This window comes from Wyeomyia smithii, chromosome 1, assembly GCF_029784165.1.
Source record: "Wyeomyia smithii strain HCP4-BCI-WySm-NY-G18 chromosome 1, ASM2978416v1, whole genome shotgun sequence".
Taxonomy (NCBI): domain Eukaryota; kingdom Metazoa; phylum Arthropoda; class Insecta; order Diptera; family Culicidae; genus Wyeomyia; species Wyeomyia smithii.
The window spans coordinates 57911011-57938763 of NC_073694.1; the positions used below are offsets into that span (position 1 = coordinate 57911011).

The window sequence follows — 27753 nt, forward strand, 5'->3', positions numbered from 1 at the left end:
CAAAATGTTATCCACTTTCGCAAAGGTAGGCAAACAGACACAGGATGAATCGTTGTGCCGATTTTTATTGCCATTCCCAGAATTGAATGAAATGGCAATTCCCTCTACGAAGCATGCGCTCTATTCGAGGGTAGCAGTCGAGCTTTTGAATCTACATACACCCCAAAAACCCCAACATGGGAGGGTGGGAGCGAAAGCTCTATGGGACTCTCGGCCCGCAGACTCCCGAGCATTGGAGCCGAAGCAAGCAACAACGAATGAAACAAAAAACGGAATGCCTCTGGGGAGGGGAGGTAGCCAAAGAAAAGCAGAGAAGGCACGATTAAATACAAGGTTGTTCGCTGAAAACTCTAGCTCTGTGGCTCATCATGCCGTTTCTCCTGAGCGGGCAATCAAATGTCGCCTGTCCCGTGGAATTACCTTCAGGTTGACCTGAATCGTTAAACGGGTTTCAATCGGCTGGGATTATCCGCGGTATGTTCGAATCCAGAGCGCAAGTTATTGATTTGCCTCTACAGTTGTTTGCAATTTAGTTTAGAGGCACATTTTGGGAACATTCAAATAGTTTGCTATGTTTATTAAGATATCCTCGTGTGTTTTTTTTTTTTTTCAAATATATTTTTGTAACCGTTTTTTCCGAAACCCGTTTTACAGAAATTTTCACGCTATAGCTTACACGGATTCAATTTAATCGGAGAATGTTTTAACTTTAAATACCAACGTATACCATTGACAACCACAAGGCAGAGTTAAAAAGTCCGGTACAAAGTTTGATCGGAACGGAATCATGGTAGTCGCTAAGCTTCACCCACTTAAATAAAAACAAAAAAAAACATTTTCATTCCCAACTTGAAGATATCAAAATGTTTCCTGAAAATTTAGGGTTCCAGAAACAAATTAGCATCGTATTTATTTGTCAAATATTTTAATCATATCTTGTATTCTCTCTCTCTTTCAGTCGTCTGCGACGAGGAAACAACCCCACACCCGCTGGACGATCATAGACGCTACTCGCAGCCGATCCTCTATCCGGGGGCCAACCAGTTTACCGGTCCCCGCCAGCTTTACCCTTCCGGTAAGGTGAAATCCTCCGAGGGCCGGCTGGTAAAGACAAAAACGAACCCGAAAGCGAAACCGAACATCCGGACGCCACTACCACCGGGGAAGATTGTCCTAGCACCGAGGCCACTTCCTCCGGTGTATGGCGTCGGGCAGGAACTGCCCCAGGATCTACGCAGCCACCGGTCCCGGCCGGTACCGATCTACGTCCCGCCCGGATTTGGAACCATCTATCACGGCATTCATCGACCGGCCGGGGGCGAACGAACGGAAGATTACCGGCCGCACCACAATGGGTACGACTATTCCGGACTGGACAAAATATTTGTCCAGGAGCAAGATTTACTTAGTGAAGCCGGTGGCAACGGGGACACCTCGCCTGGTGTAGACAATTGCGACATCCACTGTGAACCGAAGGAGTTCCGCTGTGACAAGAGTTGTGCCTGTGTCCACATGGATTTACATTGCAATGGGCAAGCGGATTGTATTCTCTCGGAGGACGAGCAGAACTGTGAAACCGTACAGGAGGAGCTGGTAAAGCAAATGAAGCAAAGCTGCGAGTCTAGTGGATCGCACGTTATCTGCGCGACTACGCACACCTGCATCTCGAAGGAATGGCTGTGCGATGGGGACGACGATTGCGGGGACTTTACCGATGAAACGCACTGCGGAACACGGCACGAGTGTTCCGAGGGAAAGTACGAGTGCCAGAACGAGCTGTGCATCCCGCGGGAGTGGGTCTGCGATGGAGACAACGATTGCAACGATCTGTCGGACGAGCGGAACTGTACTAGGCAGTAAGTATGACTACAAGAATTTCAACATCATTTTTAGTTCAATATGTGCTCAACATGATATTTGTTGAGCTTATCAATCGATTTTTCTACCTGAAACAATTGAGTCATTTTTTTAAACAAATTCCCAATTTGAAATTTACGTTACATTTTGCCGTTGAAACTCTCCTAGAACTTGACCTTTACACTATGTTTTGAAATCCAAAAAAAGACCAAACCAACTTCGTCTGGAACGTGGAGCATTGGTTTTTTCAGTTCCAATTCTCAAAGAACGCAGCTGAATGTCATCGAGAGAACGTATAACGCCATGCACTTTTGCTGAAATCATTGAAAATTATATGAATTATTTCAAAAAAGAACATCATCATGAACCAGCAAATAGATTTCTGAAATTAATTCAAAATTTACTGTAGTATCTTCCGAACCATAGAAAGTTATTTAAAATCTGACTGATCTTGAACCGCCGAAAAAAAATGCTAAATTTAACTCAGTTCTACCGGAAAAAGCTGAAGACCTTCAAAAGACCTTCAAAAACGTCTTGAATTACGCTCAAAATCACTCATAAACGCTTCCAGAAGACAGAAAACAGACGATGAAAGTGCCTGAATAGAAAATGATCTCCAACTGAGTTCAGAATCGTCGAAAAACGCTTCTAAAGGCTAACCCAGAATCGTTTTTTAACCATTATGTGCTCGACGGGGTACCCGAGAACCTTTTGAAGTTTCATAAGACGAAATTTCATAGTTCACTGCAATCGAAAGTGATAAAACTCAGTGACATCTCAAAGTTCATTAGAAGGAAACTTTTGATAACATTAGTTTTTATATAGTTACAATGGGGAGTTGAATTTTTTTACCCTGAGCAATTCTCGCTGAAACCAGGCCACTAGGTGCACAAGGTCTTTCGAATTTGATATAAATGCACATATTAGTTAGGGATAGAGAAAAAATGATTATGCCATTTTTGTTTGATTGAATTTGTTGACCCCTCGGTCACCAAGGGGTGAAATAGTTTCTAGAAAAGTAGAAAATTTTACATATTTTATTTGAGCTCTATCTCTGAAATTCGTTTTGGAACCTACTACAAGTAGCACTTTTCTGGAATGAAGAATGATAGGGCTTTCATTTGGAGCAATCAGAATTTTGGCCGCCATCTTTAATTTGGCCGCCATCTCGGATTATATCAGAAAAATGCAATTTTGACCATGTTCGCAACTACCGATTTTCGATCTGATACCAGCATTGGAAAGCTGAGAAAAAATGCTATAAGATACAAGAAAAAAATTAGGTGAGCATCAGTGTTAACCTACCAATTCAACGAATTTTCCGAACGATGTTTCGAAATATCCAATGCATTCCGTGCAATCAACGTAATTTCTTATATCTCATTGCATTATTTTTCAGATCGAAAATCGGTAGTTGCGAACATGGTCAAAATTGCGTTTTTCTGGTATAATCCAAGATGGCGGCCAAATTCGGCGGCCAAAATTCTGATTGCTCCAAAAGAAAGCCCTATCATTCCTCTTTACAGAAAAGTGCTACTTGTAGTAGGTTCCATAACGAATTACAGAGATAGAGCTCAAATAAAACATCATGAATTGTTAAATTTTCCACTTTTCTGGAAACTATTTCACCCCTTGGTGACCGAGGGATCAACAAATTCAATCAAACAAAAATGGCATAATCATTTTTTCTCTATTCCTAACTAATATGTGCATTTATATCAAATTCAAAAGACCTTGTGCACCTAGTTGCCTGGATTCAGCAAAAGTTGCTCCCCTTTAAATGTCCGACGGGGTACACGGGTAACCACAAATTGTAATGCTTGTAACTTTGACAAATTTTATCCGATTTCGATACCTTCAGCACCAAAAGATTCAGTAACTCCTTTACTTTGAATTCAGAGTCAGTGGTGCCTCGAAAGAACTTTCTCGTTGCCGGAAATCCGGGGGAAATCGGGGATATGTCCCGAAACTAAAGAATTTCATGAATATTTCAACAGAATCTTACAACTATTGGTCGAAAATTCATAAAATTACTTCCACAGGGCATTTTAATTGTTTTGAGTGTTATAGTGATGATGATATCTAGAGACCGTAAAACGACCTTCGATGCCATTTTGGATTACAAAATGGCGACTTCCGGTATCTGCTAGAGAACCAAAATTGACCGAATATCATCGAATATGGATATTTCCGGAATCGGTATGATGTCCAAAGACCAGAAATCAACTCCAGACGCCATTTTGAAATTTGAGGTGATGACTTCCGGTTTCCGGAAAATAGATAAAATTGACCGAAAACCACCTCAGATGGGTAGTTTCAGAATTAGAACGATGTCCGGAGACCTGAGGACGACCACCATTTTTAATTCCAGAATGGCGACTTGCGGTTTCTGGAAATGAACCAATTGACCGAATGCTATCGGATATGGGTAGTTACGGAATCGAGATAATGCCCAGAGATCGGAAATCAACTCTAGACGCCATTTTGAAATTTGAGGTGGTGAGTCCGGTTTCCGGAAAATAACTAAAATTGACCAAATATGTATGAGTACTTTCGGAATCGAAACGATGTCCAGAGCTGACAACGATCCTAGCGGCCATTTCGAATATAAAAAAATGGCGACTTCCGGTTTCTGGAAAAGGTTGGAAAATGGCCGAACACCACCCAAGATGGGTATTTTCGTAATCTGGATGCTACACAGAGACCCCTAAACGAGACTAGACGAACCGGAAGTCACCAACTGATTTCCGGTCTATAGGAATCATCACGATCCCGGAAATACCCATTTTGGGTGGTGTTCGATCCAGTAGCGTAGCAAGGGGGGTGCGGCTGGTGCGGTCCGCACCAGGCCCACCACCCAAGGGGGCCCCAAAATCTTTGCGAACACCGCGACGGTCAACATGCTCATCCTGGTTTTCGGGCTTCAATTCTAATTGAAATCAACGATACTCAGAAATACTTGCAGCAAAAGTGTCTATATACAGGAGTGCGCTAACAAGTTAATGGCATTACATATGTTTTTGACCGATAAGCGAGAAAAAAATGTGGAATAAGCTCTAAAGTATGCAGAAAGAAGTGTACTGTACTAGAAATTGACCCAGACCCACAAAAACGTGTTCGTCGAAAGAAGAGAATGCCAGGTGAAGAAGCGCAGATGCTGGACTAAGCTATAAGGAAGAATTAAGACGAGAAATGATTTCATCAGTTGACAGGATTATCCAGGAAATTTCCACAAGACCTTAACAGATTATTGAACTCGCAGAGGAATACGGTTTTTCAACACTCGACATTCTTTTGGATCCTGTTGCGGAGCTGGATTTAGGGAAGGCTTCAGAAGAAATCGATAGAGACAAATTCATTATTGAATGAAAACGGCTCCAAGATTACGTTTCGGTTTCAACAGAATTCAACAATATTCAACAATATCTAGGTGGAGCTATAGAGCTTTGAATTTTATTCATAGATATAAATTGATCGATTCGGTACCAAACATAGAAATCGCTCTTAGATTTTTTTAACGATGGGAATTAGTATTGCAGCTTGCGAAGGAAGTTTCTCTAAAATTGATCAAGAACTATTTGAGGTCAACGATGAGTAACTTGAGATTATTAAACTTTGCCATTTTATCAATCGAACGTGAAATCACTGATTCCCAGTGGTGGGCACCGCTAATTGAAAATTTAGCGACGCTAATCGCTAATTCGCTGACATTCCAAAAATTTAATCTAGATCACCTTGAGCCTGTTCTCCAGTATGCTCCTGTAGCTTTTACGATAGTCTGAACCCCATTCTAGAGTAAAAAAAAACTAACTTGCACTTGTGTCGTGAAGAAAGGAATTCTACACGCTTAAAATCTATTGCCTGGTCTCGGTAATTTTTGCCGAGAACGGCACCACTGAGTGCTCGGTTGATGAATTAATGACAGCTGTCGTATTTTTTTGTAAATCTCGGCTCAACCTAACTGAAATTTCGGTACAAAATAATACCGAGCTATCACTACCGAGATTACGAATATTTTGTGCCGAAATTTCAGTTAGGTGAACCAAGATTTACGGAAAAATATGACAGCTATCATTAATTTTTAACCGAACACTCAGTGGTGCCGTTTTCGGCAAAAATTACCGAGACCCGGCAATAAATTTTAAGTGTGTAGACAATTATCACAATTGAATTTGTTCGTATGAAATATTTGTTCCAAAAGTAACTTTTGCAGAAAGGTATGTTCATCATTTGAAACAATTTATGTACGCCATCAGCGACTCACAGTTCTTGAAAATAGTTTTTTTGTCGCTTCTCTACAAAATTATCGAATTAGCGATTAGCGATTCGAAGGCCTAAATTTTAGCGATTAGCAGTTCAAAAATTAGCGAAAACGCTAAATCGCTAACTGAATATTAGCGCCGCTAATTAGCGATTGGCGAATTGGCGGAATGATGCCAACCACTGCTGATTCCATTGGTTTTGAATCTGTAATTTTTTGTTTTGCCAATCAAAAAGCACGGAAAGTAGGTATTTAAATTACCCTTATTTCAATTTTGCGAAAAACGCAACAAATAAGTAGAGTTTAGATTTTAGTTAGTTTTTAGTTTTTCTCAATTCCTTTTATAAAATAAAAAACTGCCCAGTCATTTTCATTGGGAGCCCACATTTTTGTTACCGCACCAGGCCCATCAAACCATAGCTACGCCACTGGTTCGATCATATTTAATTTTTTTCCAGAAACCGGAAGTCACTGTTTTGATATCCAAAATGGCCGATAGGGTCGTTCTCAGGTCCCTGTACATCATCCCGATTCCGGAAGTACTCATAGAAGATAATATTCAGTCAATTTGTGCTGATTTCCAGAAACCAGAAATCACCATCTCGAAGTTTAAAATGACACCTGCATCATCCTGATTCCGGGAATACCCATATTGGCTGGTGTTCGGTCATATTTTGATTCATTTCTAGAAACCGGAAAATATTTTTGAATTCGAAATGGCCTCTGGGGTCATTTTGTAGACATCATTTTGATTCCGGAACTACTCATGTGAGGTGGTATTTAGTCAATGTCAGCTCCGGAAAAACCGGAAGTTGATTTCGGGTTTCTGGGTCTAATCCTGATCCTGGAAAAACCCATATTCGATAGCATTCGGCCTATTTTGATTCATTTCCAAAAACCGGAAGTCGCCATTTTAATATTCAAAATGGCCAAAAAGGTCGTTTGCAGGTCTCTGGACATCATCCCGATTCCGAAAGTACTCATATAAGGTATCAATTGTAATTATACCAATAATATTACTAAATAATTTAAAAAAATCTTCTGTTTCGGAACATATCTCCGAAAAAAAAACGGATTTCCGCGAATGAGAAAATTTTTCGGGGCACCGCTGGCACTAATTTCAGAGTAGATAAGTTGTTCAATCTTTTACTACTAAAATTATTGAAATCGGATGAAAATTGTCAAAGTCACGAGAGTTTCAATTTGTGGGTACCCGAGTACCCCGTTGGGCATGTAAGGGTGTTTTTTTGTCAAGCACATAACGGTTAAGGACCAACGTAATTGAAGCCAAAAATAGCCGACTCCGAGCCACCACTTCAAATTTTCCCAGGCACAAGACTCGGTAACAGTTGATAGCGTTTCACAGGGAACGCATTATCTATTACCGAGTCTTGTGCTTCAAAAATTCGAAGTGGTGGCTCGAATTCGGCTATATGTGGCTTCAATACCGTTTCACCTTAAGGTCAAAAAAATTCAACACAAAATCTTCCAAAACTAAGCTCAAAATCGCCATAAAACATATATTATGACCTGGAAAAAGGCCAAAATAGAAAAGGAAACAGGACGGAATAAAAATTATAAAAAAGTAGGCAGAATCACTTAAAAACGCTTCTAAAGGCCACAGAAAACTAAAATAGGGGAACTGCTCCATTATTCATCTCAGTCCATATATTCATCTCATACAACATGAAAACACAATTGAAAACAGGAAAAACGCATATTTTCTTCCTAAACCAATCTGCCAATCCATGGAATGGATTCTTCTTAGTTCACTATAGTTTCCTCATAAAGTATAATCCTCAAAAACTTACTTAAAGCACTAAATTTGTTATTATTGTCGGGCATCTGCAGTCGAAAACTCATTTAATCCGATCACCTACCTCAGAAAACAAAATCCGCGCATTGTTCTATACGGCTACAACGGGACTCGTTCAGCAGCCAACCAAAGTTTTTTCATCACTAGCGGACCACTTTTTATTTTAATCACTAAACAAAATCACTCACTACACTTAGAATACTTTAATCTTTGAAATGTTCACCTCAAATTTTCCAAAACAAGCTTGAATTTGCAGAAATATATGAGATGAATTTCTACAATTCCTAAATTTCAACTGTATGAATTTTCATTCGTTTTCACGGTGTTGAAGAAAATCAAAAGTTGCCAAATCAGTTTCTGTTAATACGAAAAAATCATACTGAAAATGTTGAATTATTCCGACATAATTGACATAAATCTACAGCACTGTAGTGGTTACCTAGGTTACCAATTTTGCACGTAAACAGCTACAGAGGATATCTAGGTAACCTACTACGACGGGCTGCGGCTACGTTCATTCGTGATAATGTAATTCATTCATGATTAACAGTGTAATGAATATGGGAGCGTCGTGAGATGAATAACTGAGCAGTGATTCAAGCTTTGAGATGGATATGGAAGCGTTGTGGAAAATGGTTTGTTTTACAAAATTCAGGATCAATCTAATATTACTAAATATACAATGCTGAACGATTCCATAAGAGCACGTAAGCATGTTTAGTTTATTTGATCAATGATTTCGTGAAAATTTGGTGTTTAATCGGTGCATTCTTCGTGAATATCGGCTTAATGAGATGAATAATGAATAAGTTCCCATAGAATATAATCATGAATTAAGCTCAGAATTGCCAAAAGTTCTTCCCGACTAATTTGCCCATTAGGCCCATTTTGTAATTTGGCTATAAAGCTCCAGAAAACACTTCAAGCGATAGAAAAGGCCAAAATAAATCAGCTCAGAACCGCCAGAAATTGTTCAAGAGGCAATATAGAGAATACTTCCAAATTCAGCTCAGAATTACCAAAAAACGTTTCTTAACAACAAAAGGGATTAAAAGAGTAGGAAGGCATGACACATGGACTACGGTATTTTTAAATTGCATCAAAACAAATGGTGGACGGAATTGTATCGCTAGTATCTCCTGTAATTTTATCTAACAGTTCCAGTAGTTTCTAAATGCTGAGACGTTTAGGCGACATAAACAATAATTTATACTAAATGAATGGATGGATCTCTTGTAGCGGGCCTGAAAGCCACACTCTCAAATCCGCGGTTCCGCTCCCCGTATCTTCAAGCAAGTGGCTTAAGCGCCACCTCAAAGAGGACCACTTGCCTGTCTTGGCTTGCCCGGCCAGAAACTCCGCCTCAGGGCGGTTCAGGGTAATAAACTGGGGGAAACGAAAAGGCAGATGCACTTCACTAAGGTACTCAGTCTCATGCGTTTCAATACCGCAGAAATTCGCGAAAATACTCCTAAAACCTCAAACACCGAACTCGTGATTCTCCTCACTGGACCAATTCTGAGCAATCAGATTGCTGCCCAGTTCAGCGTAACCAGAGTGCGGGGACTGTTTTCCCAGGCAGTCCACCTGGAGTACCAAAACAAACAAACTAGAACGAACGCGAGACGTGAGACACCTTAGAATACCTAAATCATCAAAAACATCACTTCAACAACAGGGAAACGCACTATCTTACTTTTACAATTATATTTACAAGCATGCTTCGTTTTACTACTAACTAAATTTTGGCCATCTATAACTAGCTCACTAACCTATAGTGTGCGTGAGTGTATTCTATTGGCTATGCCATAAAGCTATCTTTCAAAGGTGGGGGTCTTGGCTGAACTTTACTCTGCGCAGAGATTTATTTCTAGCGTACTCACTCTTATGGCGGCTACTCACACCTCTCCTTTCTAGCCGTCGTTCAGCATCCAACGGTACTTAGCGGCGATCTACTGCAAACGGCGTCCAACAGCAATCACCGCACCATCCGAGTACGGTCGTGTTTGAGCGATGGCCAGCGTTGCCAGGTATCCAGATTTAGCTGGATTATCCGGATTTTTGAACATGTATCCAGGTAGACAGCTTTGATGTCCAATTATCCAGATTTTTCATGGATGATCCAGATTTTATCCAGATTTTATTTTCTCTGTTCCGCAAAAAGGTCATCACTTCAATTTTGGCGCAAAATTTTGCAATTTTGCGCCAAAATTTTGCGTACCTCAAGACTTTTACCCGAAAAATTAACCTTTCACCCCACGAAATGACCGCCAGATTTTTTCCAGATTTTTATTTTGCCTTTTCCAGATTTTTAAAAAAATGACCTGGCAACGCTGGCGATGGCGTCGGTTCTATATTGGCTGCATATGCCGATCAGTCCGATCAGCGACTCAGCATGGGCCGCCCTAGTGTGCGGCGGCTGGCAGAATGGGCCTTGTCCTGGCTGACGGCGTGTCCCAGAAGTGTGCGGTAGGAGGGTGGATGTACATTGCTGGCGGTGGGTTTATGGCTTTGCCAAGCGCTTTAATATCTAACGTAAAAAACCGTCGAACGGCTGTTCGACGCGGTTAGGTTACACAGTTACAGCCAAACCCAGACAAACTTTACCTTTTGTTTTCACCACACTTGCTGGCAAAGTCTCCACTAAATTTATAGCTACTCCTAACATGCGCTAATCCTATCAAAGAAACAACACTTAAAACAACTAGCTAATCTAAGACAACCTCACGCTAACACAAACCTCGAACAAATTCGCGAACAACACAATAACACACACTCTGGCTTCTTTCGCCGTTCGATTATAAATGATCGAAGCGAGATTGGTTTGCCCCTCAGATCAAACGAGACATTTGGTTTGAAACCGGAAATTTTACAACGAACTTCCACGGCAAATTCAAACCCGAGTTTATATCTCCCTTTCCCATTAGATTCATGCATCTAACCATTTCATTTTCCGAGTTTAATGACCTGCGCTGGCTGGGATTTTACCAATAAGAACAAGCAAGTAAGTCGCAGATTCGTGCTTGAGATTTTGGGTTGCGTCACCGCGAATGAGAGGCTAAAAGAAGAGCAAATATTCAAACGGCTAACTCGTACGCAAGGTGTAATTACGCCTGGTTAGCCAACTATCCATGATCCTTATAGTAGATCAGCTATAAATTCGAAAATTGACGAGGAATAATTATGCAAATTAAATTCACCAACATGATTGCTACACTCTTTTATATTAGCGCCTCAATTTCATACATATTCGAAACAGAAAGGCCCATATTCGTAGCTTTACTACCAAGACAAACATTTAATTTAGCGAATTCGGTATAATTTTTCTTTATTCTATAAGCAAACAGTAAACTAAACGAAAGTATTTGAAATTGGAGACCAAAAAATTCAAGCGAAAATTCACAGATTGCGAATTGTAAACGGATAAAATTTGCGTAGTTGTTATCGCCGCCAAGATTTCGGCGAGTGACAGGAAAACATATTGACCTGTTCAATTATGAATTACGGCATTTAACACGCCTTGGTTACCTTACCTTACCAATCAGACGAGAGCCGTGGTGGCTCGTCCTGTATCAAGAAGTTGTCACCATGTTGCTCGGTTTTGGGCTGTGTTTCGCCGGTTCCCCAGTCGTCTTATTACCCATAAATCTCTTTCATAAATCTCTGGTCGAGCCATACTTCATGCGTCCTTCCATTTCTGGTGCCGGCTGGGTTGCTGAAAAGAAGTGATTTCACAGGGTTGAGGTCCGACATCCTCACGACGTGACCGGCCCACCGCAACCCTTTTGATTTTCGCTAGGTGAGCAAAGGGGTTCTCTCCTTTGTCCGTCTGTACTCCACCGTAGATAGTCCGCAGCACCTTCCGTTCGAAAGCTCTAAGAGCTTTAAGGGTTATGGAAGCGTTGTTGTCTCGATTCCGTAGAGGACTATCGGTTTTATCAGGGTTTTATACAGCGTCAACTTTGGGCGTCGTCGCAATCGACTCGATCGAAGTGTCTTCCGAAGTGAAAAGCAGCCAGGACTTTGGGCCTGGATGTGTCTCTAGATCTATTTTGCTGGTGTTATTGTCGGCGGTTACAAGTGCCCCAAATACACGAGCTCGTCGACCACCTCAAGCTCATCACCGTCTACAGAGACATGAGTTGAGAGGCTGATGTTGTTCTTCTTGGAGCCTCTCGCTCGCATGTATTTCGTTTTAGAAGCATTTATTTACAGTGCGATTCGGATTCAGTCGGGTGTAAGTTTCCTCCGTCGTCGCAAGTTAAGTGTTATGATGTCAAAGCCATCTGCAAAGCCCAGATGCTGAACTGACCTTGTGAAAATCGAGCTCCTCGTGCCGGGAATCCTTTCGGATCACACCCTCAAGAGTGATGTTAAATAGCAAACAGGAAAGTCCATCACCTTGTCTCAACCCTCTGGCCGATTCAAAGAGACTCGAGAGTTCCCCGAAACACTCACGAAGTACATCACTTATGCCATGGTGGCCTTGATCAATCGAGTCAGGAACAGGATCTGTCAGAGTATTTTGTAGGCGGCATTGATAAGCGAGATACTGCGGTAGTTGCGACACTTTAAATTGTCGCTCTTCTCGTAGATGGGACAGACGACTCCCTTCATCCACTCGTCTGGCAGTTTTTCCTCCTCCTAAATCCTGGAAATCACTCATACCGTCATACCAGCCGTTTCTGCAACTCTGTGCTATCACTCCTAGTGTTGCCGATGCGGTCTTCCCGCGCTGTGCGAATGTTGTATCAGCCGTCCTTGAGAGGCGATTCGCCAAGCTTCTTCTTCCAAATGGTCTCGAGGTACGATGCTGGCCTAACAAGCCAGTCGTCGTAGGTTCGAGTCTCGGCTCGGGAGAGACTGTTAGTGTCAGTAGGATCGTAGCGCTAGCCCCGAAATTGTCCTGTAAACTAAACAGTTGGCTGCGCAGTCTGTGTATAAATAAACAGAAAGTCAAGTTCTGAATCTAAATGTAGCACCAAGGCTTTGCTTTTATCGCAACTGGGTAGTTGTTAAAACTATAGCCCGCGGATGATCAGCGTGCTCAGAAGTGGAGCACCTCCCTCCATTTTAATTGCAGTAACCGAGGAACTCCAAGGTTTGCAGGTTTGTGAGCTCGTGCACCTTGTTTGTTCTTGTCTAGGGGGTAGGTTTAAGTTAATCCTGTATGTCCTGACAAAGCCCTTACACACTGGAACTTCATACTCCAATGCGGAGTAGATAATCTGTTGGTAAGCAGTCTTCCGATTTTTCGGGCACACTAGGTTCAGCAAATCAGGTGTAAGGCACTGATGAGAACAATAAATTTTTTCACGGTGAGATCAAATGATCCGCAAACATCCTAGACAGTTAATTGTCAATGTTCAGTGGCTCTGACCACACACTGTGCAAGAAAACCCGACATTCTCTTGAAAGATAAATTCTGACGATTTTTATTAAATACAGTGGAAATCTGTGTTGATGAAGCCACACATTGTCCACTGAATGATGTAAGTAACTCGATTAAGTTGATGGTGGTCCTGCTTTTGCGGAACCCAAACGGTTCCTCAGGAAGGACACCATTCTCATCATTGAATGAAAGTAGACGTCTCTGAACCCTCTCTTCAAACAGTTTGAAGAGGCCAAAGAGTAAACTGATGGAGCAGTAGCGCTTAGATATAGAATGATCTTTCCCCGGCTTAAGTACCGGTATGCCTTCGCTGCTCCCAGCATCGGTTGAGAACACGTGCTGAAAAAGCAAATGAGCCGTGGCTAAAGTGCTTCAGTGCGAGGTTGAATGTGTTATCAAAGCCGAGGGCATTCGTTTTACTAGATCTCCTCACTAGATCAATGAGCTCATCCGCCGTCACTCTTACTTCCTCCGTGACCAAACTGTTTGAATGATCGAAATAGGCAACTCCCTCAGAAGCAGCAAGCTCGAAAGGGTTGACAATGTTTCACCCCAAATTGTGTGACGACATGCACTGTTACCTCAGCGTAAGAATTACATGTCATTTACCCTCTCCGGATGAAAAAAGCGGAAGATCGAGTGTTGGCCTCTTTTTCAAGACCTTAGTCAGAGACCAGAAGGTTCTTGAGTTTGGGGGGATCTGACGGAGCTTTTGGCCAAATTCGTGATTCTGTAGACCTTGAATTCGCTCTTGGACAATCATGTTCTTTGTCGGTTGTTCATGATTTTTTTGGATAGGTCACCAGTTTGTTGGTACTGGCATCGATAGATGTTTCGCAACCTAATGATGTTCTTAGTGGTGTTGTCAAGATGGAGGGCGCCATTCCGAGTCGAACAACCAAGCGCATCGGTTGTGTTTATCGGTCGTCTCGATATATTCGCAAAAAGTAATCGAACAAAAGGCATCGCTTGCCCGGTCCCGGTCTAACGAGTGCTGTGCAGTGCCAAATAATTACGCTTTGAAGGTCATCCGCTATTGTTTGCTTTGTTGCTGCGTAGCTGAACCACCGCTGCTGAACCGCCTGCTGCTTCCGGCCCAAAGCAGGACCTAAGTCGAAATCCCTGAACATATTACAAATTTCGAAAGACCTGACGTCACGCTTCAAGGCCGTGACTGAAAATATCAAGGTCAGACCAAACAAGCTCCGTGTTGTGGTCAATGACCTGAAACAGGCCAACGATATAGCTTGTTTCGAGCTCTTTACTCGGGAGTATCGCGTATACATACCGGCCCGAGACGTGGAGATCGACGGCGTCGTGACCGATCCGAGTTTGTCCGTCGAGTGCCTCTTGAAGGATGCTGTAGGCTGTTTTAAAAACAGCAGCCTTCCTGAGGTTAAGGTATTAGAGGTTAAACAACTGCGATCTGTGTCGCTCGTCGGCGACAAAAAAGTATACACTCCGTCAGACTCGTTTCGTGTCACGTTCGCCGGGTCTGCATTGCCGAGCCACGTCTTGATCCACCGGGTTCGTCTTCCTGTGCGCTTATTTGTGCCCCGTTTAATGAACTGCACCAATTGCAAGCAGTTAGGTCACACAGCCGCCTACTGTTGCAATAAGGCACGGTGCGGTAAGTGTGGAGAAAACCATGCCGACGATTCCTGTAGTGCGAATGCTGAAAAATGTATCCACTGCGGGGAGAATCAGCATGAGCTCTCCACATGCGCGGTGTACATGCAGCGCAAGGATAAATTGAAACGGTCTCTCAAAGAGCGTTCAAAGCGTTCTTACGCTGATATGCTCAAGAAGACCACGACCACTTCTACCATAACAGCGAACCCCTTTGATCTGTTGTCTTCAGATGAAACCGACTCTGACGAACCACTAGAGGGAACTTCTTTTGCCAATCTTGGGGAGTCTAGAAAGAGGAAAAATCTTTCCTCCCCTAAGCTTCCCAGAAAAGGTCCTAAGATTTCCCAAAGTGGAAAGAACAGTACAACCAAAACTAAAGGTGCTACGGAAAAACCGAAGCAAACCCCTCCTGGGCTTGGCAATTTAAAGTCTCAGAAGGAGTTCCCAGCACTTCCAGGAACATCTAAAACCCCAGTTGCTCCTTTTGCACATCCAGGTGACAAAACAAATGCTGGATTGGTGAATTTTTCTAATATTGTGGACTGGATTTTCGAAAATTTCAATATACCTGATCCAATTAAAAACTTTCTTACAGCGCTCCTCCCAACAGTTAGATCATTTTTGAAGCAGTTGACTGCCCAATGGCCCCTCCTTGCAGCGATTGTATCCTTCGATGCCTAATTCAACTGCGTATATGAAGGATTCTATCTCTGTCTTACAGTGGAATTGTAGAAGTATTCTACCAAAAATTGATTCGTTTAAAGTTTTGATAAATAAAAACAAATGCGATTCATTTTCCCTTTGTTAAACTTGGCTTACTTCAAATATTGATCTCAACTTCCATGATTTCAATATTATTCGCCTTGATCGAGACACCCCATATGGAGGAGTACTTTTAGGGATTAAAAAGTGCTATTCTTTCTATCGTATTAACCTCCCCTCGATTCCAGGCATCGAAGTTGTCGCATGTCAAATGACAATACAAGGTAAAGAGCTTTGTATTGCCTCAATATATATTCCTCCCAGAGCACAGGTTGGGCAACGGCTGCTCTTTGATTTAATAGAACTTCTTCCCTCACCACGTTTGATTTTGGGAGACTTCAACTCTCATGGCGTGGCTTGGGGTTCCCCTTACAATGATAACCGCTCCTCTTTAATCTATAACCTTTGCGATGACTTCGACATGACTATTTTAAACAACGGTGAAATGACACGTATCCCGAAACCTCCAGCGCGCCCAAGCGCTTTGGATCTATCCTTATGTTCGACGTTGCTACGGTTGGATTGCACATGGAAGGTAATCCTCGATCCTCACGGTAGCGACCATCTGCCTATTCTTATTTCAATTACTAACGGTTCAACTCGCATGCGACCAATTGACATTCCGTATGACCTCACACGGAATGTCGATTGGAAGTTATACAAGGAAATGATTTCAAAAGCGGTCGAGTCGATTCAACATCATCCACCACTTGAAGAATACAACCTCCTCGCGGGCTTGATTCTCGACGCCGCGTTGCAAGCCCAAACGAAGAAATATCCCGGCGTAACGATCAAAGAACGGCCTCCCACTCCGTGGTGGGACCAAGAGTGCTCCGATGTCTACACGCAAAGATCCGACGCGTTTTTGGCCTACCAGAAGGGAGGTATACCCGACGACTATATACGGTATTCGGAGCTTAATACCAAGCTTAAAAGCCTGGCTAAAGCAAAGAAACGCGGATATTGGCGTCGGTTCGTGAACGAGACGTCGAGGGAGACATCGATGAGCACTCTTTGGAACACAGCCCGAAGAATGCGGAATCGCGTAACGGTCAACGAAAGCGAGGAGTCTTCAAGTCGGTGGATATTTGATTTTGCCAGGAAAGTATGTCCGGACTCTGTTCCTGAGCAAAACATTGTTCGCGATGCGTCTCCGGGCCACGACGCGATAGAATCACCTTTTACGATGGCAGAATTTTCAGTTGCCCTCCTGTCCTGTAACAATAACGCGCCTGGGTTAGATAGAATCAAATTCAACTTGTTGAAGAATCTACCCGGCAATGCCAAGAGGCGCTTGTTGAACTTGTTCAATAAGTTCCTGGAGCAAAACATTGTACCGCAGGATTGGAGGCAAGTGAAGGTGATCGCCATCCAAAAACCAGGGAAACCAGCTTCTGATCACAACTCTTATAGGCCGATTGCAATGCTATCCTGTATCCGGAAATTGATGGAAAAAATGTTACTCCGTCGTTTAGACCATTGGGTCGAATCAAATGGTCTACTATCAGACACTCAATTTGGCTTCCGCCGCGCCAAAGAGACGAATGATTGTCTTGCGTTGCTTTCAACAGATATTCAGCTGGCGTATGCTCGCAAAGAACAAATGGCGTCTGCGTTCTTGGACATTAAGGGGGCTTTTGATTCCGTTTCTATTGACATTCTTTCGGGTAAACTTCACCGACAAGGATTTTCTCCAATTTTGAACAATTTTTTGCACAATTTGTTGTCCAAAAAGCACATGCATTTTACGCATGGCGATTTGGCAACTTTTCGCATTAGCTACATGGGTCTTCCCCAGGGCTCATGTTTAAGCCCCCTTCTTTACAACTTTTATGTAAATGACATCGACGAATGTCTGGCAAATTCATGCACGATAAGACAACTTGCAGACGACAGTGTAATCGCTGTTACAGGAGCCAAAGCTGCCGATTTGCAAGGACCACTGCAAGATACCTTGGACAATTTGTCTGCTTGGGCTTTACAGCTAGGTATCGAATTCTCTCCGGAGAAGACTGAGATAGTAGTTTTTTCTAGGAAGCATGAACCTGCTCAGCTTCAAACACAGTTAATGGGTAAAACGATTTCTCAGGTTTTAGTACACAAATATCTTGGTGTCTGGTTCGACTCTAAAGGCACCTGGGGTTATCACGTGAGGTATCTGATGAAAAAATGTCAACAAAGAGTGAATTTTCTTCGTACAATAACCGGACAATGGTGGGGAGCCCACCCAAGAGACCTTATAAGGCTTTACCAAACAACGATATTGTCTGTAATTGAATACGGGTGTTTCTGCTTCCGCTTCGCAGCAAACACACATTTGATCAAACTGGAGCGAATACAATATCGTTGTTTGCGTATCGCTTTAGGATGCATGCAGTCGACCCATACGATGAGTCTGGAGGTCTTAGCTGGAGTTCTACCATTGAAAAACCGCTTTTGGAGCCTCTCTTCTCGTATTCTTATTAAATGTGAGGTCTTGAACCGTCCTGTGATTGATAATTTTGAAAGGTTAATCGAACTCAATTCTCAAACCCGTTTTATGACATTGTATTTCAATCACATGTCTCAGAATATTAACCCTTCTCCGAACATTCCAAATCGTGTCAACTTATTAAATACTTCTGATTCTACTGTGTTCTTCGATACATCCATGATAGAAGAAATTCGTGGAATCCCGGATCATTTACGCGTGCAGCAGATCCCTAAAATTTTTTCCAATAAATATCGAAACATCAACTGCGACAATATGTTCTACACTGACGGATCACTTCTGGATGGGTCCACTGGCTTCGGTATCTTCAATAATCATTTAGCCGTCTCCTATAAGCTCGATAATCCTGCTTCTGTTTACGTCGCAGAATTAGCTGCAATTCAGTACACCCTAGAGATTATCGAAAAAATGTCCACGGACCATTATTTCATCTTTACGGACAGTCTCAGTTGTATCGAGGCTCTCCGATCGATGAAAGATGTTAAGCACTCTCCGTATTTCCTGGGGAAAATACGGGAACATTTGAGTGCTTTATCCGAAAAATCGTTTCAGATTACCTTAGCGTGGGTCCCTTCTCACTGCTCGATACCGGGCAATGAGAAAGCGGACTCTTTGGCTAAGGTGGGTGCAATAAACGGCGATATTTATGAAAGACCAATTGCTTTTAATGAATTTTTCGCATTTGTACGTCAGAATACGATCATCAGTTGGCAAAATTCATGGACTAAAGGGGAACTGGGAAGGTGGTTACATTCCATAATTCCCAAGGTATCGACGAACCCGTGGTTCAAGGGGTTGGATGTAGGTCGAGATTTCATTTGCGTGATGTCTCGGCTTATGTCCAACCACTATAGATTTGACGCGCATCTCCGTCGTATTGGGCTCGAAGAAAGCGGTATCTGTGCCTGTGGTGAAGGTTATCACGACATAGAGCATGTGGTTTGGTCATGCCCTGTACACCGTGACGCCAGGTCTAAACTTGTAGCTTCCCTTCAGGCCGGAGGTAGACGGCCAGCTGTTCCTGTTCGTGATGTCTTGGCGAGCCGTGACCTACCCTACATGACCCTTATATACGTTTTCCTTAAATCCATCCACGCCCCAGTCTAGTCCCGTTCCCCTCCGTCTACACCCAACAAAACGACAAGAACACGTTTGAACCTTAAGCACAAAACCAGCAACCAGACCCCGCACAATAGAACCAGTACCCAAGGACTACGAGCCTCTGTCCCAACTCACGACATCGTGGCTTAGCAGTACGAATCCATACATGTCATTCGACGATTATCAGACGACCATTGAACAACAAAACACAGATTGGAAATTCCATGCTAGTTTTAAGTTAGACTTAATTTCAGCTCGTAGTCGGCAGCGAGGATAAAAAATTTGCTTTAGTTTTTAAGTAATCAGATATAATTTGCGCCGTTAAACATTAAATTGTATTTGTGCCGTGTCAAATAAATGTTATGTGAAGAAAAAAAAAAAAGATGGAGGGCGGCCGTCACCTGAGTTTGCTGTGGGAACACCTTGTCACGGGAGACGGCAATCGCACAATAGAGGGTTTTCACCTCCTGATCTATCTCCTCCGAAGAATTTGAAGCGTGCTCCACATTTATTTGAAGATTTTCTGTAACTGGCTAGCGTGGCTATGGATCAGCACCAAGGGCAGTACTCCAACGATAGCTCCTCGAACACGACTGGAACTTCGAAGATGGCCATGTTAGTCAAGAATATGTCCAGGGCAGAATGAGCCCTGGACCGGGAGATTCTGGAAAGGCACTTCGGTGTCATGCTACTGTAGTGCCCGGTTGCAAGGTCCTCCGCCAGGATGATACCGTTCCTGTATTACTACCACATGCAAAAGTTGGATGGTGCGAAACCAGTACAAAACTGTGCGTTTTTAGCGCAATTGTTGATATAGTTTGGAACCAGTACAATGATTGCGTGTTGGGCATAACGGTTTTTCCATGTATTTGGCAGCTCCAAACTACTACACATGAACAGTGTCTAGTCTCGTCACACGTACATGGAAATTCTACGACCGAGAGAGAAATTTCTCGCGTCGCTTGAGAAAAAAGCGCGTGCACAGGATGACAAATGATGATTATTCACAATTTACAAGTGTTGCCATGAAAAAATCAGCAACGCTTTTGTGGCTTTGTGGAATGGAGGGTTTTCGGTGAAGCTGGCGTTAATTACAAAATGTTGTGAACAGAATTTTGTTTCGTTAATTTTTGCTCGGGTGGTGGTTTGCTTGAGACAGTACGCTGCGATGATGATTGAACCTAGCGCCATAGCCTTAAGCTAAAAACTCAGCAGCTGGTGACGCTTGATGTGGCAAATCACTCTAGTAGCTGTAGTAGTACTGTAGTAGTACTTCTCCATTTCCCGTGTGAACTTAAAGCTCGGGAGGAAACCGTTAGCTTCCGGCTTCAGATGAGTCTCCGTTATGACGACAATGTCGACTTCCTTCTCGCCAAGATAATCGAGGAGCTCAATATGTTTGTTTCTGAAAGAACAAGCGTTCCAATTTGCAATTACTAAGCGCTTATAGTTCATTTGTGGAGATAAGGGCAACGATTGCGGTAAGCTGCTGGCTTAAGGTTTTGTACTTACGCTGGATTTCGAATGCAGCGGAGATGATTTTGACTGATTCCTCCGTAGACAAAGGAGGGTAGTCTTTAGCGGAACCAGCAGTGTTCCAATTGACTGGAATTACTAGCCAGTGGCTGAATGCGTCTATCTTATTTTATGTCTGTGTTAGGAAAAGAAGCCAATCGTATAGAAAATGTGTGTGGATATTGGTCCTGAAAACTATTCCGTAACTATCACCGTTTAATAAGGAATATTTAGACCAGCGGTTCTCAACCTTTTTTTATCTGCATACCCCTTGGCGATATTTTACAAATCAGTTGTACCCCATGGCTTAGAATGTCCTTGCGGAATGCGAGAGGGCGGTGGTAGATCATGGGGTAGCCAAGTTTAGGCTTCCAATTGAACTATGATTTGTTTGATTGCTACAGTCATGTTTTAAGAGCAACTTTGAACAACAAATGAAATATTATTTAAATAAATGCTTTGTCCGCCATTACTGATTTTTCTTTTGCGTACCCCTTGAAGGCTTTAGCGTACCCCTAGCGGAACGCGTACAACAGGGTGAGACAGATTCGTTGGTTTAGACGTTGGTTTAGACAGATATCATATTACAAAAATTTTGCATATTTCAGCTATCCAACGGCATATTAATTATTGAAATCGGCACAGTTGTTTGAGAGCTATTAGCATTGGAAAACTTCCATCCCGCCAACCAAAAATCTTACATGTTTATTGAGGTTTTCACAAAATGTTCCCCAGTATAGTGAAGAAAGACTTCTCAAATTTGACGATAAACGCTGCTGTATGACAGAAAAAGCCAAAAGAAAACAATGGTAAATTTAAAGTAGGTATTACCCATCACTAGCTACAGTAGCCTACAACCCATCTTTCTAGCAAAGCTTGAATACCGATACGATAAAAGGATCCTTTATTCGAGTCTATTCACGAATCAAACCATTTTTTGATGTCTTTATATGAGTAGAATTGCTAACACGGAACAAACAGTAACTAGACGACGCAATATCTGGGGTATATGGCGTGTGGGGTAGGACCTCCCATTTGAGCGTTTCTATGTAAGTTTTAGCGACCTCTGCAGTATGTGGCCGTGCGTTGTCATGCAGTAGAATCACTTTTTTGTGCCTCTGCTCGTATTTTCGGAAGTGCGTAAAGCCTACAGATACTTAAATGAAGTTTTTATTTTGTTTTTGTCCGGGCCAGAAACACTTCTAAAGGTCGAAAGAGACTTGGATAGATATTATCGCTGATTAATCTCAGAATCAACGCAAATCATTTAGGCAAACTGAAACGCCCAACATACACAATAGTCTTAAATAGAGTTTAGAATTGCTCATACGCGTTTTTATACGCCAAAATTGGTTAAAATAGCAAATGTTTCCAAAGTGTGTGTGTGTGTGTGTGTGTGTGTGTGTGTGTGTGTGTGTGTGTGTGTGTGTGTGTGTGTGTGTGGAAACTTTTCTAGATCCCACTGTCTGGCAGTGATAAAATGAAAAAAGACAGTTGCAATTATCTTTCATTTCTGCAACTATCTTAGTTTCGGCATCTAGAAGGTGTTAGCTCTACCGACTTGTAATAAATAATGTGTCAATCGATCGCCTCCACAAACCCAACATTAAGAAAATTAAACTAAAAATATTAATGATTAATTAAAAAACATAAGCAGGAAAGAAAAAAAAAGACATTTATTCGCAATGCATTTGCTCCATTTACGGTGAAAACAGCAGCACTGTCTGTCCACTCGGACCTGCACACAAGCTTTCATGCAAGCCTTCATGTGGGAAGTAAATGACGCTTCATTTGATTGTCACTTTCTACGTATAAAGTACAATTTTGGAAGTAACAGAAAGATCGCTTTTAAACTACCTCCCGCATGTGCACTATACCTATCCTTAGCAGCATCGTTTTAGTGTTCACTTCCAGTATCACACGTGATTCCGTAGTCCCAATTACGCCACTAGAATTAGTTTATTTTTACGAGCCGATGCAGGATTGACTCCGCACTTTTAATGGTAGTTTTGCCGAATCTCAATAGAAAACGTGTCCAAAGTGTGACTAAAATCGCCAAAAATCTCATCTAACACTAGAAAAGACAAAAGCTAGAGGACGTCGAAATGAAAAATGATCTTAAGTTAAACTTTGAATAGCCAGAAAGCGTTTTGAAACGCTAAAAGCAAAGGAAATAATCTCAAAATAAGCTGAGAATGGCCAACACACTAACCTCAAGAAAAGGTAGAAATTTCAAATCACGAAAACTGCCTGAAAAAGCCAAAATTGAATTCTCCGGTAAACAATTTCGAAGGCAGCATAGTTTGGTTCAAAATGGATGTTAATCCAAAATTACGATCAGAATTAACGAAAAACATTTCAGTAGAGCCCAAATTAAATGATTTCAAATTGAGCTCAGAATGGCTGAGAAATGCATCTAAATAAAAGGAAAGACCAAAAAAAAACGATCCCAGATTAAGCTGTGAATAGTCGCATTGAAAGATTAGTAAAGACCAAATTTTAAAATTAAGAAGAAACACTAGAAGGCCAAAATAGAAAAAATGGGTTAAGCTCAAAATCGTTGGAAAAAGATTTTAAAAAATAGGAAGCATCGAAACAGAACAGGATCCAAAATCTAAATTCCAAGTTCATATCGACAAAAATTCATTAGAAGTATGGTGTTTGACTGGAATAAGTGTGCAAATCAAACTTGGACATTACTTCAATAATAGTCGTGCATCAAACAGTTTTTTTAATAGTCACAATGGTTCAGTCTACCTGAAAACAGGACAATATAAACAAATTTCGAAGTAAAACAGTAATGAATTGCCCCTGCTGATGAAAATATGGCGAGGGATCAATATCATCAAGAATACATCAAAACAACATCAGTGCTTCAACAAAAAATCACATTGAAACATCACAAACGAGAAGCATGAGTAAATCCATGTTGAAAAAATGAATGCAAAAAGAAAATAGAATCATCTTTCCAATTTTTAGAAACTCCTAAATCATATCAAAAGGTTATCAATTCAAATAAGTAAGCATTGGAACATATGAAAGTCTGTGAAATAACTGTTGCTATTTTCAAGTTATGGATTAACACAAAAATGCAAACAAATTCAAAACAAATCGCTACTTTTTTTTTTTTTTACGAAACGTCACGAAGTTCGGGTTCCATTCGAACAAAAAAAAAACCTAACAATCTCTCCGGATAGCAGTTTAGTTGCTTAGTGCTACATTAAAGATGAACAGTTGAACGCATTGCTATTTCAGGCTTACTCACACTCGTAGTTCGTGCTAGCATCTAGAAAACTGAGATGTGCAACGAACCAGATTATTGTTGATCAGATAGCATTAGCTTTTAACGAACTGGACGGAGGATGCTTTTGCGGGTGTCGTATTGCTACGCGCACACGCAAACACACGGATACGCCACGGAACAGAAATCTGGATGTCGCCCATTTCCACTATTTGCCTCTATTATTGCACGCGGCAGTTTTTCACACCTACGCTTCCCCCAAACGACGGTCGTGGGTTTAACCTGGCTGCGACTAGCGCAGCACCCGTTGCCAGCAGCGATGCGGGTTCAAATGGAGAGGACGGACGGAGTGTTCGTGTTCCGCCTAGGTGCTCCTGTGACTGTTCAACTATATCGGAAGGTCGGAGGCTAACAACAAGAGGACGGACGTGACTTCACATAGGAGAGCACCAGCAGAAGAAACGCCAACTGACAGCGCGCGGCTGCTCATATATTCGAGAATAAATACACACCACCCGGATTCGTGTGCTGTTGGGGGATTAGTGTGCGGGGATGAATCACTCCGTTTGGGAATGCTTACGGCTACTGACGTCACACACTGTGATATGATTAACTTTCACTTTCGATATGAATCCGGCGCGGTCGGTGATTGTCCTTCGATTTGCCGTGCGTGGGCTGGTTTAGTCATTGATGGCTTTATTGTGTATCCACAAGCTTCGGTGTATTTTTTTTTGTTTATCTTACGATCATCTTTTGTTAACATTTCTGATCGTTAGGTCTCCTTAAAAGTTTAACTATTAATTATCAGAATCAAATTATCAAAAACTCATTTAGATAGGAGAGCTTTCAGCATTTAACATTTATAATAGCAGCACTGCTGCTGATAAACCTTCCAGGGTGTTCCATTCCGGAAGCCACTGGGACTCTGAAATTATGCAAAAACTGACGCGCGTTGGCGTCCCTAGTACTTGGGAAAATATCAAAACATAACCGAATCCCACCGTCTAAATTTATATGTTCGGATGATTTGCTTCTCCGATACGTAAATATCTACCAACGCTACGAGCAGCAGCGCTGCTGCGATGCGTGGGTGGTCCTTGACACGAAGGACACGCAATCTGTGTGCGAATCGTTGGGACGACTAATTCGCGTCTTTTACTCTTCCGCTCTTTCTCTCTCCTATTAGGAAAAGGTGAATTGTTCTAATTTTTAACCCGATTTTAATCATGTTATATGAATACTTTCATCTAAAGTTCAATGTAACCGAATAAAATATTTACCAAGTTTCATAGTATTAATAAAGGTATTTCGTTCAAAGTTTGTAAATGCGAACTTTCGTAGGAAGAAATATCGTTTCTGCCACGATTGCCAAGCGACTCGCCAAAATCGTACTTTCATGCAAGCTATTCATCGAAAGAGAAAAAAAAGTAGAGGTAACACTCTCTGGGAGCGAAAGCTTCTAATATCTTTCGTTCCGATACTCTCCATCTCTCTGCCAGTCGCTTTTGCTGCGAGCTTTCAGTTTCGCTCGCTCGGATACACATCTGTCGATTTTTTTTTGTTCTCTCCTCCATCACCATCATCAGTGATGAATGAAATTGATTGCACAACTTATGAACGAAGGCAAGTGGTCCTGCCTGTTTTTTGGAATGCTACTAGAATCACTGAGAAATACCTTTGGAACAGATGCAAAGCGAAGGACTTCACGAGTGGGAAATTGAAAACAGACTTTTTTCGCCCGTAGATCTGATTCAAGATACTTTGGCTTCGAGGAAGAGAGAAGTCAATAAAAATGAGTTTGTAACAATTTTCTGTTAGTGTAAAAAAGGAATTACTGATATATTTAATTTTACTTTCTAAACGAAATTCAAATTTTATTAAATTCTTTCATGAGCTCAAAGGCAAGTTTTCTAGCTCTTAAAGCAAAAATAAACTCTATTTTACTCAACTTTTTTGTAATTTATAATAAATAAATAAATTTCAATTTTACAATGTACAATAATTGCATAGTCCGAGTCACCGGTGAAGCTAAAAAGCAGAACAGACTTTTGAATATCATACCAGTACGATTTAAACGCTCAAGACCAGCACGAAGCTCACAGAAAGTGTCACTCAGCAGACAGACTCAGAAGCTATCGGCAGAGGAATTATGATGCTTTTATGTTGAAGAAAAATTTTCCAAGTGGATTAACATGAGAAAAAAACCCAGAATATGTAACATTTATCCATTGTATCAAGTCCATCCAATTTATCCATCGTATCAAGTCCTCATGCAGATTTGCGGGAAATGTGTTCCTTCGAGAGAGTACAAGCTATCCTCAATTATACGGCCAAGCAGATCTTCGTATTTGATGAAGATACAAAGGATGAATAAAAACAAATACACTAAAGTCGCTCTTTACGCGGGGGATACATGGCGCGTAAAAAAAACGCGTAAATTCCGGAATCCGCGTAAAAAAAACCAGCGTCAATTCTGCATTCCGAGTGAAGGGAAACCGAAATCCGCGCAAAAAAAAATACCGCGTAAATTCCGGAATCCGCGTAAAAAAACCGCGTAAATTCCGGAATCGGCGAAAAAAAGCCGCGTAAAAAGAAACCCGCGTAAAAAGCGACCTTAGTGTATCATACCACAATATATCTAACTAATGGTAGCAGTGGTCATAGGCTCCTACAGAGACCTTAGTGTATAAACAAATTCCAAAAAAAATGCATTTTTCATTCTGAAAAATTCGATTCCAGTATGATACTTACACATAATTGAAGGGAATAAGTTTCCTACCCGGCAGCTTTGTGGTTCTTTAGCTCTTTCAGGGTTGTTACAGTCGGCGCGGAATTCGCGTTTTTTGCGGATTTTGCGTTTTTTGCGGATTTGGCGCGTTTTTACTACTCCATGGCGCGGATTTTGCGGAAAGCCTTGCAACCTTGCTTTCAATTACCTAAAAATCAGGATATCGACTGAGGGAGCTGCGTAGCCGCAAGGTTACAGAGTCCGCATGATTTTTTCAGATGATACCAGATCTCGACGTTTCATGCATTTTTAAGCTATCTAACACCAAAAAAATGTGGTCCAAGGTATTGAGTACCTCGTGCTGTCGCGGCAAACTTGAGAGTAAGTACAGGCTAATGTGCCTAAGGGTCGTTTGCGCATACCGAACAGTGTCGTACTAGGCGGTTTGTGTCTTTGCTGGCATGATGCCCATCAGCATCATCGTCAAAGAGGATGTAGAGTGCTTCGACCAACGCGTCACGAGGGGTATACGCAACACCAAACGGTCATCTTCAATGGCTAGGTGGCAGCGGGAGTGGTTCAACACTACGAAAGGTAGATGGACACACCGACTCTCTCCAGAGTTAGCATGCTGGATTAAGGGGCCATCCACATACCACGTGGACAGATTTTTAACGATTTTGACTCCCCCCCTCCTCCTCCGAGAACTATTGCCCATATAAATTCAAAAAAAAATGTATGGACCAGGGAACTTAGCCAACCCCCCCCCCCCAAAGCTGTCCAGACACAACAACAATTTGTCTTTGAATGATCCTTTCTTTTTTATAGGGAGGGGGTTGCATTTTTGGCCAGGACCGATCAAAACATAAAAATCTCGCTGCAGCTATGAGACAGGATCTTCACGTTTTCGATAAAGTTAAATGCGACCCCCTCCCCGCAAAAAGGAGAGGATCATGT

The 27753-nt window shown here is 41.9% G+C and overlaps 1 protein-coding gene across 1 annotated transcript in view; it reads left to right on the top strand.

Moving 5' to 3' along the window:
- LOC129717081 (low-density lipoprotein receptor-related protein 4) overlaps positions 1-27753 on the top strand; it is an 82715-nt gene that overhangs the window by 28936 nt on the left and 26026 nt on the right. Inside the window, exon 3 of the mRNA XM_055666924.1 lies at positions 959-1856. Within this exon, the coding sequence (XP_055522899.1) occupies positions 959-1856 (898 nt within the window). The remainder of the gene's footprint in view (positions 1-958; positions 1857-27753) is intronic.